This window comes from Echiichthys vipera (genome assembly GCF_963691815.1).
Source record: "Echiichthys vipera genome assembly, chromosome: 13".
Taxonomy (NCBI): Eukaryota; Metazoa; Chordata; class Actinopteri; order Perciformes; family Trachinidae; genus Echiichthys; species Echiichthys vipera.
In genome coordinates this window covers 999431-1011810 of record NC_139838.1, presented here as the reverse complement: position 1 = coordinate 1011810, position 12380 = coordinate 999431, and the positions used below count along the sequence as shown (strand labels likewise).

Genomic DNA, 12380 nt, shown 5'->3' with positions numbered 1-12380 from the left:
TACTTTCTGTTTTGTTTGGTTTTTACTCACAGTAAGTTACTTCAACTTCCTGAATTAAACTTTTTTTCATTATTTAGCTTGAGTCTTGTGATTTGTGCCAAAATGAAAGCAGATATTGATGACTCAAAGCTGAAAGAGGATCATGTAGTCCAGTTTATGCTCTTTATTGCAAGCAGTATTTATCACTCAAATCCAGAAGGATTTCAGCACACACATATAGATGGGAGTAAATTGTGACAGATCTCTCTCCCCGACAGTTAGGCCCCAATGACAATTATTTAATTTCTAAAAAATGGCATTAGATCATTAAGTCCAGTCCAAATACAGAAATACAGGCAGTGATTGTGATATTTCAGATTCTACTTAGAAAATTGATATTTATAGTAAATTTAAATAAGGTGAGACATTTGGTACCAAACAGTTATGACAACCTCTTAACATGTCAGACTGTGAAGGTGTCCTCTTTCTACACTGACATTCTCTTTAACAAAAGGAACAACTGACAGAGGATGACCAAAACAGTTGTGTAAAACATGTGGGGACAAAATGAGAACGTGTAATCCAGATCAATGACTGGATTCTTTATTCTCTGTACTCTATTTGAAGGGAACCTTTTATGCTTTTCCTTAGTTTCTATCATATATATCTTGTTATAATGTCGGATGTTAATGCTAAACATCACCAAAGTCTCATAATTATGTAACCGTGTTTATGGGTAACCAGTCTAACCCCCATGAGCAATCTGCTCAGGATACAGACTGCTGTCAACACCTTCTATTTGGGCATTTTTTTCTACTTTCTCAGCAGTCTGTCAAACCTGAACAGATTTTCAAGTAAGGTAATCTGCTACAGGCCCACCAAGGTACAGCTACGCACAGCTCTGGTAGATTGTGCTGCTGTTTACTACATGTAGCTACATGCTAGCGGCAGAGAAAGCTGTAATATTTGTTGCTTGTGTTAATTTTTCCCCAATACAAAGAAAAGAGCCCATGCCTGCTACATCTCCAGTTGTTTGTTTTATAAAGCGTTTGTATGATTTCTGAAAGTAGACGCGCTGCTTTATTGCAGAAAAGGAAAAACATAGGAAAAATATTACAACATTGTTTGGGCTTCAGGATCAAATACTTCACCAGCCATGCAGATGTTGGAAGTTGCAGATATGTTACTCCTCTTTTACAAAAAAACAGGTACCACCACTCATTTAGTGTCTACGGATTGCCTTTGGAGGTTACAAGATTTAAATAGCCTATTTAAAGAATTTAAAAAAGTGAGCATGCAGCTGTTGCCATCTATAATGTGACATCTTGCATATTGAAGGGGTCCCTTGAGTCTCTGCACTTACATATAATTAATTGGACATGGATTTATTAGCAACACATTTATCTCCTCACAAGATTTATTGTGGAGTTTATTGGGATCCTGCATCTCTATCTCACAGGACTGGCAGTAAAAAAAAAAAAAACGTATAGTAAAAGGCCTTATACAGTTAGAACGCTGAAAAAACAAACAAACTGTATGAACCAGGAGGTCAGGCATGTGCATATTAACAAAACAAACCCTAATAGTTTTAGTAGTTGGACTGAAAAATTTGTCTTCCATGAAAGTCAAATGTGTGGTTGACATTTTGATTGGTCAATAGGGCGGGTCTTATCTAAAACAAGCATGTTGGAGGGTCATATGGGAGTTTAATTAGATAGTTTTTATTTTGCACCAGTCTTATGTGGTTTGTTCCCACCTTGCAGACTATTAACCATCGGGTGAGTTTTTATTTTCAACATTCTTTCTGTAAAGAACTGTGTGGGATACCAGTTCTGAGTATTGGGACATGATAATGCGGGACTGTAATATGTAGAATGACATCATGGATGAGGAATGGCTAGCTTTGTGTTGAGTGCAGGCTCTGCTGCACTGCTGGGTCACAACTTCCATGTGAAGAATGAAGCTGTAACTTTGACTAGTTCAAACATGCAGGTCACTAATCAGCTGGGAGCTGTTAATAAGTGAAGCAGTATGTGATGCAGAGTGGAAGAAACTCTGCATGGATGCAACCTGTTTGAGGAAATTTGAAGGATTTGGATGCTCAGCCATTACGGTGTGTGTTAGCTCTGTTAGATTCTTATCTCAGTTCTGCTCAGATGGACCCCTCCACTATTTCTCTGGGTTCATGGCTTGAGTTTAAGCCACGGGTGGACCATGGTGAGGATGGAGAGGACAGAGGAGGCCAGGCCACAGGCCCCGACAAAGCCTGGTCCTGTAGGGTAAATCCTCAGCCGGTCTAGGGGAATGAAGATATCACAACTGTTCTTCAGCAGATCCAACAGCAGCGGTGGGTTGCTGTACAGCACCGTCACCAGCAGATGGACCTGTCTGTGAAGCCATGCCAACATGACAGGCAGGGCAACTGTGGCCGGGGCAGCAGGTGTGGAGGGGGAGGACAGGTGGTCAGCAGGCAGGGTGGTGCTGGGGTTGGATGGGGACTTGGCAGCTCTGTAACGTGCTTCATACTCAATGAGGAGGTGGAGCTCGTACACGTCTCGAGTCAGGTTGAGGATCAGAGCAAAGAGATAGAACCTGTAGATTTCAACCACACAGTTGGTGTTAGCACAGTACAATCATTATTAACATGATGTATCAAACGTCAGGATCAGATTTTTTTTTTTTTAAAGACCTGGAGACAGAATCGTTGTCAGTGCTTACATGGTGTCCTAACAGCACATGGAGGGGGAAAATCAGTGATGCTCTGGGCCGCAGCATCAAGGCACTGGACACCCTCTTCAGGGAGGACTACTTTGAAAATATGCATGTCAACAAACTAGAAGCTTGGTTCAGTGAGCTGTGCATTTGTCCTCAGAAAAACCGAGTGGTGTGCTGGAAGTCCAACAGGCACCGGGACTAAAACTGAGAGTTCTGTCTGTGGCGGTAGCAGCTGATCCCCGCCACCTTTGTGCCAGAGGAGCGCCTGTTCTCCACAGCAGGACCAATCATTCACAGAATGGGAACAATGATTTCATCACGTTTTTGTAAAGAAACAATCTTTTAAAGTTGTGGTTGGGAAAAATCAACCCTTAAAAGGGGAACTGTGACTGTTATGACTGAGAATAAGCATTAGGTGTTGGGTAGGCTGTATTGCTGCGCATCATTATTCCTGCAGGAAGATGTGTTGCGTTTTAGAAATAGATTTGGAAAAAACAAGTACTCGATTTGCCCTCAAGGGATTGATGCGATCCCTCGATCATTCTTTAGTTTTTGTGCATTTTGTGTTTGATTTTCTCTGTGTGAAATGAAACTAAATGAAGTTCACAAACTCACCAACGGATTCAGACCAGAGCAAACCAACTACAGGTGTGAAAACACTCTAAATCCCATTAGGTACCTATCCTTTTCACATTAAAATAAATATATATGTTTTGGATCTGTACAGAAATGGCCCTAGCTGACTAATGACACGGCCATAACCTTCAGTCCAAGTCAATACTTCAAAAGCAAATGAGCCATGGGCAGTCCTGGGTCACTTCATGCCACTTCAGAACCAGTTGCCTTTACATGACTGCTGCTGCTGAGAGCAATAAAGTCAAACTCATCTAAATGTAAGCAGGGATATAATCAGACAGTCTCTTAATCCCAGATCAGATTTCTTTAGCTCAAATCACGTTATTCTATTTTACATTTTTATCATATATGATCTTATGAAGATAACAGCGTCAAACTTATGTTTGTAACATAAGTCTAACTTGTGTAATTCCATTTCAAAAGTGTCCCCTCAGCCTCAGATTATTTTTTTTACTGATTATTATTTTAATAAGGCGTCTCACCTGAAAGATCTGTGACTCCATTTGTGCTGGTCCAGTTTCGAGATGAGCCCTGTTTTTCCAGCCCACAGGACATTGTCACAGGCAAAGTACATGGCTCTGTTGAGGTGGCTGATTGTCAGGCAGAGCCTCAGCACAATGTCAGAAAGGTGTATGGCCCTCTTGGCGGCCTCCAACGCCTCCACAGAGTTTCCCAGACGCAGCACTGGGAGAAACAAAAACACATCAGCCACAATCTTTCAGCTTTGGTGCTTGGAAAAGAACTCAACTGGCTGCTTCACTCACACTTTCTTGTTAGGCTCATGTGTGATTCCAGCTGATTGACAGTTTTGTGAAGTTCAGATGCTGTGCTGCCCTTCTGCAGAGTGTAGCCCAGCAGAGTGCACGCATACTGAGCAGCCCTGTGTGCACAACACAAAGGAATGACAGCAGACTTATTGTGAAGAGTAGAGGTAGACTGATAAATCAGCAAGGCTTACCTTTTTACTGCAGATATCTGTATTAAAATCGTATATAATTTAGAAACGGTGTCTCTATTACAGAGTTAATATGTTAGTTATCCTTTAAAAAATTCCTTCTGTCTCAACTTTCTGACAAATAAACCTACCTGCAGCATCAGCTACCATGGCAATCTAGCAAGGTTAAAAGAGAACCACCATTGAAAACTTTGACTTTATGCTCAACATACCTCATTAACCCATTTATCTCACTTCGTAGAACATCCCAAAGGCTAGTCTGGAGGGATCCGTTTCCATGGCAAGTGAGATCAGACCGATTTAAATTCAGAATATCTTGATAACAACCAGGTTTAACCCCTAATCTTGTTTATGAAAGCAGGTTAGTCTGGTAACTCCCCCCTCTGAATGTTTTAGATGAGCAGTCAGCATTTTCTCCAGAAATGTCACCACACACCCAGCTCTTAATACTGCAAGTATATAAATATAGCAATACTTTCATCAATGACTTGTGTTATCTCCTTTAGCTTAACATTTAACTAAATACAATCTTCGACATTACATCTTTAAAGTAAGGGGAACATATGATTCAGACAACACGCCGAAACAACAGAGAATATCTGCAGGTTTGTTTCGCATCCAGTCCCCTAAAGTTAGTTGAATCTGTTTGGACAGACTGGGCGTTAACTGGTAGTCTCAGCTACTGTAACGTTGGACTAGAAGACAGAATGTATCTTTCAATCAAATAACATTATATAAACCAACTCACAGAAGTTACAGCAAAGTAGCCAGTTTGATCACTATGCTGGCAGAGTAGCGCTAAAGCTAGCTAACAAGCGGATTTAGCTATGATTGACATTGACATCTTTAGCTAACTTACATTGCATTTATAAACGTTATTGTGAATAACCATGGTATCATTACCTAATGACTCTCTCCTTGGCTTGGCTCTGGGCGTTAAACCGAACCCAAGAGTCCATACTGGCGTTTTGTTGGCCTGTAGCGTTAGCAACTGCTGCTGAACTTAACTAAATATAACGTTAACTGCTAACGTTAGCTGTCAACTTGTTTATGTCCGTAACTCATGGGCTACTAGTTAGCAGCTAAATATGCGACAATGAAGCTTCGGTACGTGCTTCAAACCATAAACTACAATTCCATAGAAGCACTGCTTCAAAGGTTGCTTCGGTGCGAGAGAAAAAAAAATCACGTGACATATGACGCTTCGTTTCCTGAATGAATGACTGTTTCGCGGTCCAATCAGGTGATTCACTGCCCTGCCTCGTCTCCATTGACAGATGACAGGTGACAGGTTGAGATAGTTTGGAATTTGAGGGCCTCAACTTTAGAACCGCTCCAAACAGTGCACCGTGTGTGGGTTGTCATTGTAGGTGTGTTATTGCTGTTGAATTGTTGGTATTGCATCTATACTGGATGATTAATGGAGCTAGTCAGTAAGAGAGGACGTTCTGAAATGTCGGAACACTTCAATCTGAAAACTCACAAAACTTCCAAGTGAGCAAGTTTTTCCAAATGTGGAAAAAGTTGTAAGTCATTACAACTGTCAGTTGTATAACCTTCCGCCTATATTCATTTAGGAAGAGATCTTCATAGGCGTTCTCAGTGTCAAAGAAAACTGTAGCCATTCCTTTCTTCATATTAAGGTTGTTGTTTTTTTCAATTTCATGACTAATTACTTTAATAAGTAATTTGTAGTCGTTTAGCAAAATAATATGATAACATGTAAACAATAATTTTTCCATCCATTTACAGAAGTGGGAGGCTGTTGGTTTATATCCTTTCCTGGTTTATGCCATCTTCCACAAAACAGGTAGGCCAGTCTTACTTCCGTCCATAGCCTATTGAAAAGTTTCAACACTATTTCCAAGACTCCCTCTGTAATTATCAGTCTCCATTATCTGTAGCTGATTTTGCTATGCTTACTTAATTATGCTACTATAGGCCTAGTCTGCAGGGGTTTGTTTAATCCTGTCCCTGATACTCTGAGCCAGTTAAAACATCCAGGGCTGTAGCCCAGAAGTTCAGGTCCTCTGCAGACAGAAGGTTCTCCCCTGAGAAATTTTTGAAATTGCGCTGATAAACATGCAATTGTGACGTAGTTTGAGAAGGAAAGACCAATGGTCATGTGTGACTCACATCGAGGCAGCCCTACTGAGTAGCTTAATGTTTCTGTCAGGAAAGGTCAGCACAGACCTCAGCAGCAGAATGAGACATAAGAACAACCTACAGCCTCAGAAACACTGACATGCACCGACCCGATGTCAAGTGGACCACCTGTCAAGTGGACCGCTTGTCCCTAACGGGGTCGTGGGGCTGGAGCTGATCCCAGCTGACCTTTGTTGTGAGGAGGGGTACACCCTGTACAGGAATCCAGTCTATCACAAGGCACATAGAGACAAACAGAGACAGACAACCATTCACACTCACACCTACGGGCAATTTAGAGTCATCAATTAACCTAAAAACTGCGTGTCTTTGGACTGTGGGAGGAAGCTGGAGAACCTGGAGAGAACCCACGCAGACACGGGGAGAACATGCAAACTCCACACATAAGGGCCCCAGCCGGGATTCGAACCAGCAACCCTGTACCACAGTATTTAATAACTATAATAATTATTCATCTCTCATCTCATCTCATCTTCAACCGCTTATCCGGGGTCGGGTCGCGGGGGCAGCAGCTCTAGCAGGGGACCCCAAACTTCCCTTTCCCTGGCCACATTAACCAGCTCTAACTCGGGGATCCCGAGGCGTTCCCAGGCCAGTGTGGAAATATAATCTCTCCACCTAGTCCTGGGTCTTCCCCGAGGCCTCCTCCCAGCTGTACGTGACTGGAACACCTCCCCAGGGTGGCGCCCAGGGGGCATCCTTACTAGATGCCCGAACCACCTCAACAGGCTCCTTTCAACGCAAAGAAGCAGCGGCTCTACTCCGAGTTCCTCACGGATGACTGAACTTCTCACCCTATATAATAATTATTACTGTTTTTTATTATAGATAGTGTTTCTGCTCATGGGGAAGTGTTGGGTCTCTGTTAATCAAAAATAAGTCATAGAGTGTGGTCTTTACCTACTCTAAAGTGTCCTGAGATAACTTTTGTTATGATTTGGCACTGTAAATAAAATTGAATTGAAATGAGGGCGACACGGTGGTGGTCAGCACTTTCGCCTCACAGCTGGGGCCCTTCTGTGTGGAGTTTGCATGTTCTCCTTGTGTCTGCGTGGGTGTTCTCCAGCTTCCTCCCACAGTTCAAAGACATGGTTAATTAGGTTCATGGTGACTCTAAATTGCCCGTAGGTGTGAGTGTGAATGGTTGTCTGTCTCTGTTTGTCTCTATGTGCCCTGCGATAGACTGGCGTCCTGTCCAGGGTGTAGCCAGATGTCAGCTGGGATCGCAATCATCGTGTATCTCCAGCCATTACCACAGCCTTTTCTCTAAGTATTGCCTTGCTAGTATTTTTGTTTCCTTGTTTACCTCTGAAGAAGAGTGATTTTTTTGTTTCTTGAAGTTTTTAGGTCAGCTTGAGTAGCTGGTTTACTTTCATCATGCCCTTGTTTTTTCTCCTCTTGGAGTGTTTTTTTATTTGTAGTTTCTTTAGCTATGTGCAGGTTTTTTTTTTTAATTGACTTTTGTTTTCTCCTAATTGTGAGTGATATTCTTTTGTATAACTTTAAATAGATAGTAATATAGATCAGTGTAGTTATCGCCTGTTGTCTTTTCCTCCCTCAGGAATGATTTTCAGTTTGTTAGTGTGGTGTTTCTTGCCACATTTGTTTTCTGTGTTAATTACCTCGTCCGAGCTGATGAGCTTAGAGTTTTGTAGCCTGTTTGTTTATTGTTCCGTCTTAAGGTGAAACAGTATGTCAGAAAAAAAGCCTGCAATTACTTTTCCCTGACTGAATTTGAGTCCTCCTTTGCGAAACCCCTGACCCGGTCCGGACCAGCTAAGTTGAACTTTTCAACTGTTCTATTTCTATTCTTGGCACGTATTATTGATATGTCTAGACAAATAATGTGAGGGGTACCGATGGAGACTTCTTTTTTTTATCTGTTCGGGGTTAGTCAGTTACTCTGTATTTGCTCTCAAAACCTCTTTATAAAATAACCCTTAAATACAGATCTGTGTTTATTTTAGAGATGTAGGTTACCAGATGAATGAGGCCGGTCCAGCATTCTGACCGGCCCTGCAGAGTCGAACCCCTCGCACAAACTTTTCCCAAAATGTATTCAGAACATCACACGTACTGTCAGGATCCCTGTCCTGTCAGGCTCTTCCCTCTTCCTTTTGTGTGGGTTTGTCTCTCTCCCTGTCTGTTTCTCCCTGCTTTTGTCTTTCCCTTTGTGTTTGTCTGTCGGAGCTGGTGTGTCTGCATTTGGGTCCCACTCCTAGGAGTTATTCCCTGCACCGTTCTGTCATGGCCACAACATGGACCCCGCAGACATGGAAGTCGACCGTCCATCAAGCGGTATCGGCTCAGGGAATCTTACTCGGTCACCATTTCACAGACGTTACAGGGAATCCTAGATAATCTGAGCCAGCTGTCCGCCTGTGTTTCCTGTATGGAGGGAAGACAGGTTAGGCCTCACCTAGCTTCCGCTGCTGATGCTGAGTCACCCGCTACCCCTGTGAATAATCTCCTGTCCCGCAAACCTTATGTCCCTGCGCCTAAGCGTTATGATGGGAAGTTGGGTGAATGCAAGGTATTTTTGTTTAAATGCTCGTTAGTGTTCGGTCAGCAGCCCCTAACCTACTCTAACGATAGCTCCAAGATAGCATACGTGTTAGGCCTACTCACCGGTAGGTCCCGAGCCTGGGGAGCAGCTTTTTGGCACAACCCTCAAACACAACACGCTACCTTTCAGAAGTTTTCCAGTGAAATGCTCTGCGTGTTTGATCACCCAGTTTCTAACTGCGACACCAGCAGTTAACCTGCGTCAGGATTCCGCCAGTGCAGCAGATTATTCACTGGATTTCCGTACCCTAGCAGCAGAGTTAAGGTGGGACAATAGGGCCGAGTATTTTCTTCAGGGGGTTAAACGAGGAGGTGAAGGATTGTCCAGTGGGGAGATCTGAGACCAGTAGTTTACCGGAGCTCATCGGCTTAGCTATAAATATCGTCAACCGCCTCCATGAGAGACGCCGTGAGAGACGCCGTGAGAGACGCCGTGAGAGACGCCGTGAGAGACGCTGTGAGCGACGGCCTTCACCCTCTGTATCCACATGCCCACTCACAGTTCCACTCGACCCAGTTACTAGTCGACCTAGCGTTCAGGCTGTAGGTGCAACCGGCGCCCAAAGATGATTGTTCATTTTCTGGATTAACTCAAACTGTCAGTTTGATTACAGTAGGCCCACAGCCTGCTGGAACAAAGACCTCAAAATGCCTTCACCCCCACAACAGGTCACACCCAGGTGTGAATCCTCCAAGGCACCCAAACTGTTCATTGGCTGAATTGACCCCCAGGTGATGACATCATCCGGGCCTATATAAAGTGAAGCACACAATCTCTCGCCCTCTTTCTACTGAATCTTTTCTACTGGATCTTTCGACCGGATCTTCCTCCTACTCTCCTCCATCTCTCCCTGATCACTCAACTCCAGGAGACCAGCTTCCAGCTGTCCCCTCGGCCCTGGACCTGGCCTATGGCGTGGGATCACCACGAAGGTTAACCAACCGGTTATCCTCAACTGAGCACAGCATAGAGCGATCTGTTTCCTCTTTTGCCTAAGAGCCACAATCAGACAAGAACTACCACGGAGCTTCCTTTCTTCACCCAACCACTGGCATCAAGCAATGCGCAACATCTCCCATCTCATGGACTGGTAACTAATCACCAACTGGGCATTACTACATGTTATAGGACTGTATGCACGGCTAGATACCATTGTAACTTTGTCATAAGAACTGAGAGATCAGGCTTCCGGCCTTTGTGTAACAAAGAGAATGTTCACACCTTCTTCGAGCCCCCACCTCTTCTCTTTGCCTCTCTCTCTCTCTCACACACACACACACACACACACACACACATACACACAAACATACGTTTGCTGTTAGCTTTAGTTAGTTTATTGTGTTTTGTTTGTTGCATTTATTAACCTGTTAATAAATCTTTGTGTTTACCATATGTCTGATTATTTAATATTACACAAAGATGAATGAGCCAGCTTCTACTAAGAAAAGAACTTCTTAAATCCTTCAACTACTTAAACTATTATATTTATCGGTGTTTAACCCTTAATTAGTAGTTTAATATATTAAATGAGACTTTAATATTAGTTATCACTCCGTCTATGACGGTGGTGCCCCGAGGAACTCTGGTTTGACTAGAGTCATTTTTAATATTATCTTTGATAATTATTAGTGATAACTAATATTTCCTTGATTAACGGTAAGTTTACTGAGAATACTCAATCTCATAATCTGAACGTGAGTCAAGGCACTATATTTGATTGGTTCTCCGTGTGACGTTTTTAATAAAGTGAAGTAATTAATTTTTAGTAATTTTTCTTTATTAATTTTCCTTATCAAATATTTCATTTGATAGTCACACTATTGATCCAATTAAACCCAAAGTACCTACAAGGCTAACCCAGTGTCAACCAGTTCTCCGATCTTTCCAGGGAGGAACCTATGCAGCTAGGTCATAGTTGCCTAACCCCGGCAGAACGACAACGACGTTTCTGAGGGAGGCTGTGTATTTACTGTGGGACTCCTAACCATCAACTGTCCGATTCGGTTAAACTCCCAGGCTCACCAGTCGCAGACAGGGTTCTGGTGAGTCGATCTGTTGTCCCTGCTTTTCCCCAGAGACGCGTTAATTTGGACATTGTTTAGAGTTGTGAAGACAGGGATTACCCCCTTCAATCTTTAATCGACTCAGGGGCGGATACTAACATTATTGATTCCGAGTTGGTACATAGTAGTCAGTTTCAGACTGTTTTCTTATATACTCCGCTGGTGGTTAATGGTCTCAGTGGTGAGGAGCTAGCTCAGATCTCTGCCGAGACGATTCCCATGACCCTGCCACTTGCTGGTAATCATACTGAGACCATAGCCTTTCACGTCATGTCTTATGCTAATGCCCCCATAGTTCTTGGTCTCCCCTGGCTTATTGCTCACAATCCTGTTATTGACTGGGTAACAGGCAGGGTTGTGAGCTGGAGCAGTAGTTGTCACTCATCCTGTCTTCGTTTGGCCCCAGCTTGGTGCCTTAGTGACCCCAGACCCTCGTTGCCTGAACCTCCTGATCTGTCCTCCGTGCCGCCAGTTTACCATGACCTCGCCAAGGTGTTTAGCAAGACGAAGGCACTATCCTTGCCGTCCATACGATTGTTCTATTGATTTGTTACCCGGGTCAACCATCCCAACCAGTCGTCTATATAACCTGTCAGGACCTGAGCGTGAGTCTATGGAGACTTATATCAATGATTCTCTCAAATCCGGGATCATTCGGCCTTCCTCCTCTCCACTGGGAGCTGTTTTTTTCTTTGTGGCCAAGAAGGACAAGTCTTTAAGACAATGTATTGATTACCGCCGTCTGAACAACATAACTGTGAAAAAAAGTACCCGTTGCCTTTGATTAACTAACTCTTTCTCCAAACTGGATCTCCGCAACGCGTATCACCTGGTTCAGATTAAAGAGAGACGAGTGGAAGACCTCCTTCAATACACCCTTAGGTCACTTCGAGTACCTGGTGATGCCGTTTGGACTAACTAATGCCCCTGCTGGGTTTCAGGCCTTAGTTAATGACGTTCTCCATGACTTGTTGAACCGCTCCGTGTTTGTTTACCTGGATGACAATCCGATCTTCTCCAAGGACGTCTCCTCCAGCGGGCCTTCTCCGTCCTCTTCCTGTGCCCGGCCATCCTTGGTCGCACTTTGCGTTGGACTTTGTTACCGGTCGGCCGGTCTCCCAAGCTTTTATGACTATCGTTGACCGTTTTTCTAAGATGGTTCATTTTGTTCCCCTGCCGAAGCTGCCATCATTAATGGAGACAGCATCCCTTTTGGTGCATCATGTATTCCGTCTCCATGGGATCCCTCTGGACATTGTCTCAGTTCACTTCCCGGGTCTGGAAAGAATTCTGCCAGGCT

At 43.5% G+C, this 12380-nt stretch overlaps 1 protein-coding gene across 2 annotated transcripts; it reads right to left on the bottom strand.

The window, feature by feature from the left end:
* Positions 1–212: 212 nt before the first annotated feature.
* pex11b (peroxisomal biogenesis factor 11 beta) lies at positions 213–5382 on the bottom strand. 2 transcript variants are annotated; one of them, XM_083926166.1, is made up of 4 exons: positions 5189–5382; positions 4095–4210; positions 3813–4014; positions 213–2571 (listed from the first exon to the last, which is right to left on the bottom strand). In XM_083926166.1, the coding sequence occupies exons 1-4, from the start codon at positions 5242–5244 to the stop codon at positions 2163–2165; spliced, it is 783 nt and encodes a 260-aa protein (XP_083782292.1). In that variant the 5' UTR covers positions 5245–5382; the 3' UTR covers positions 213–2162. The 2 variants fall into 2 exon arrangements, with proteins under 2 accessions (XP_083782292.1, XP_083782293.1); XM_083926167.1 differs by lacking the exon at positions 5189–5382 and adding an exon at positions 4498–5121.
* Positions 5383–12380: the final 6998 nt, after the last annotated feature.

Bases quoted from the DNA above. Each gene is read 5' to 3' on its own strand.
- pex11b (XM_083926166.1), bottom strand. From the start codon at position 5,244: ATGGACTCTTGGGTTCGGTTTAACGCCCAGAGCCAAGCCAAGGAGAGA. The intron at 4,211-5,188 runs GTAATGATACCA...TTGTGCACACAG, and splicing joins GCCAAGGAGAGAGTCATTAG to GGCTGCTCAGTATGCGTGCA. The intron at 2,572-3,812 runs GTGAGACGCCTT...TGAAATCTACAG, and splicing joins TGGAGTCACAGATCTTTCAG to GTTCTATCTCTTTGCTCTGA.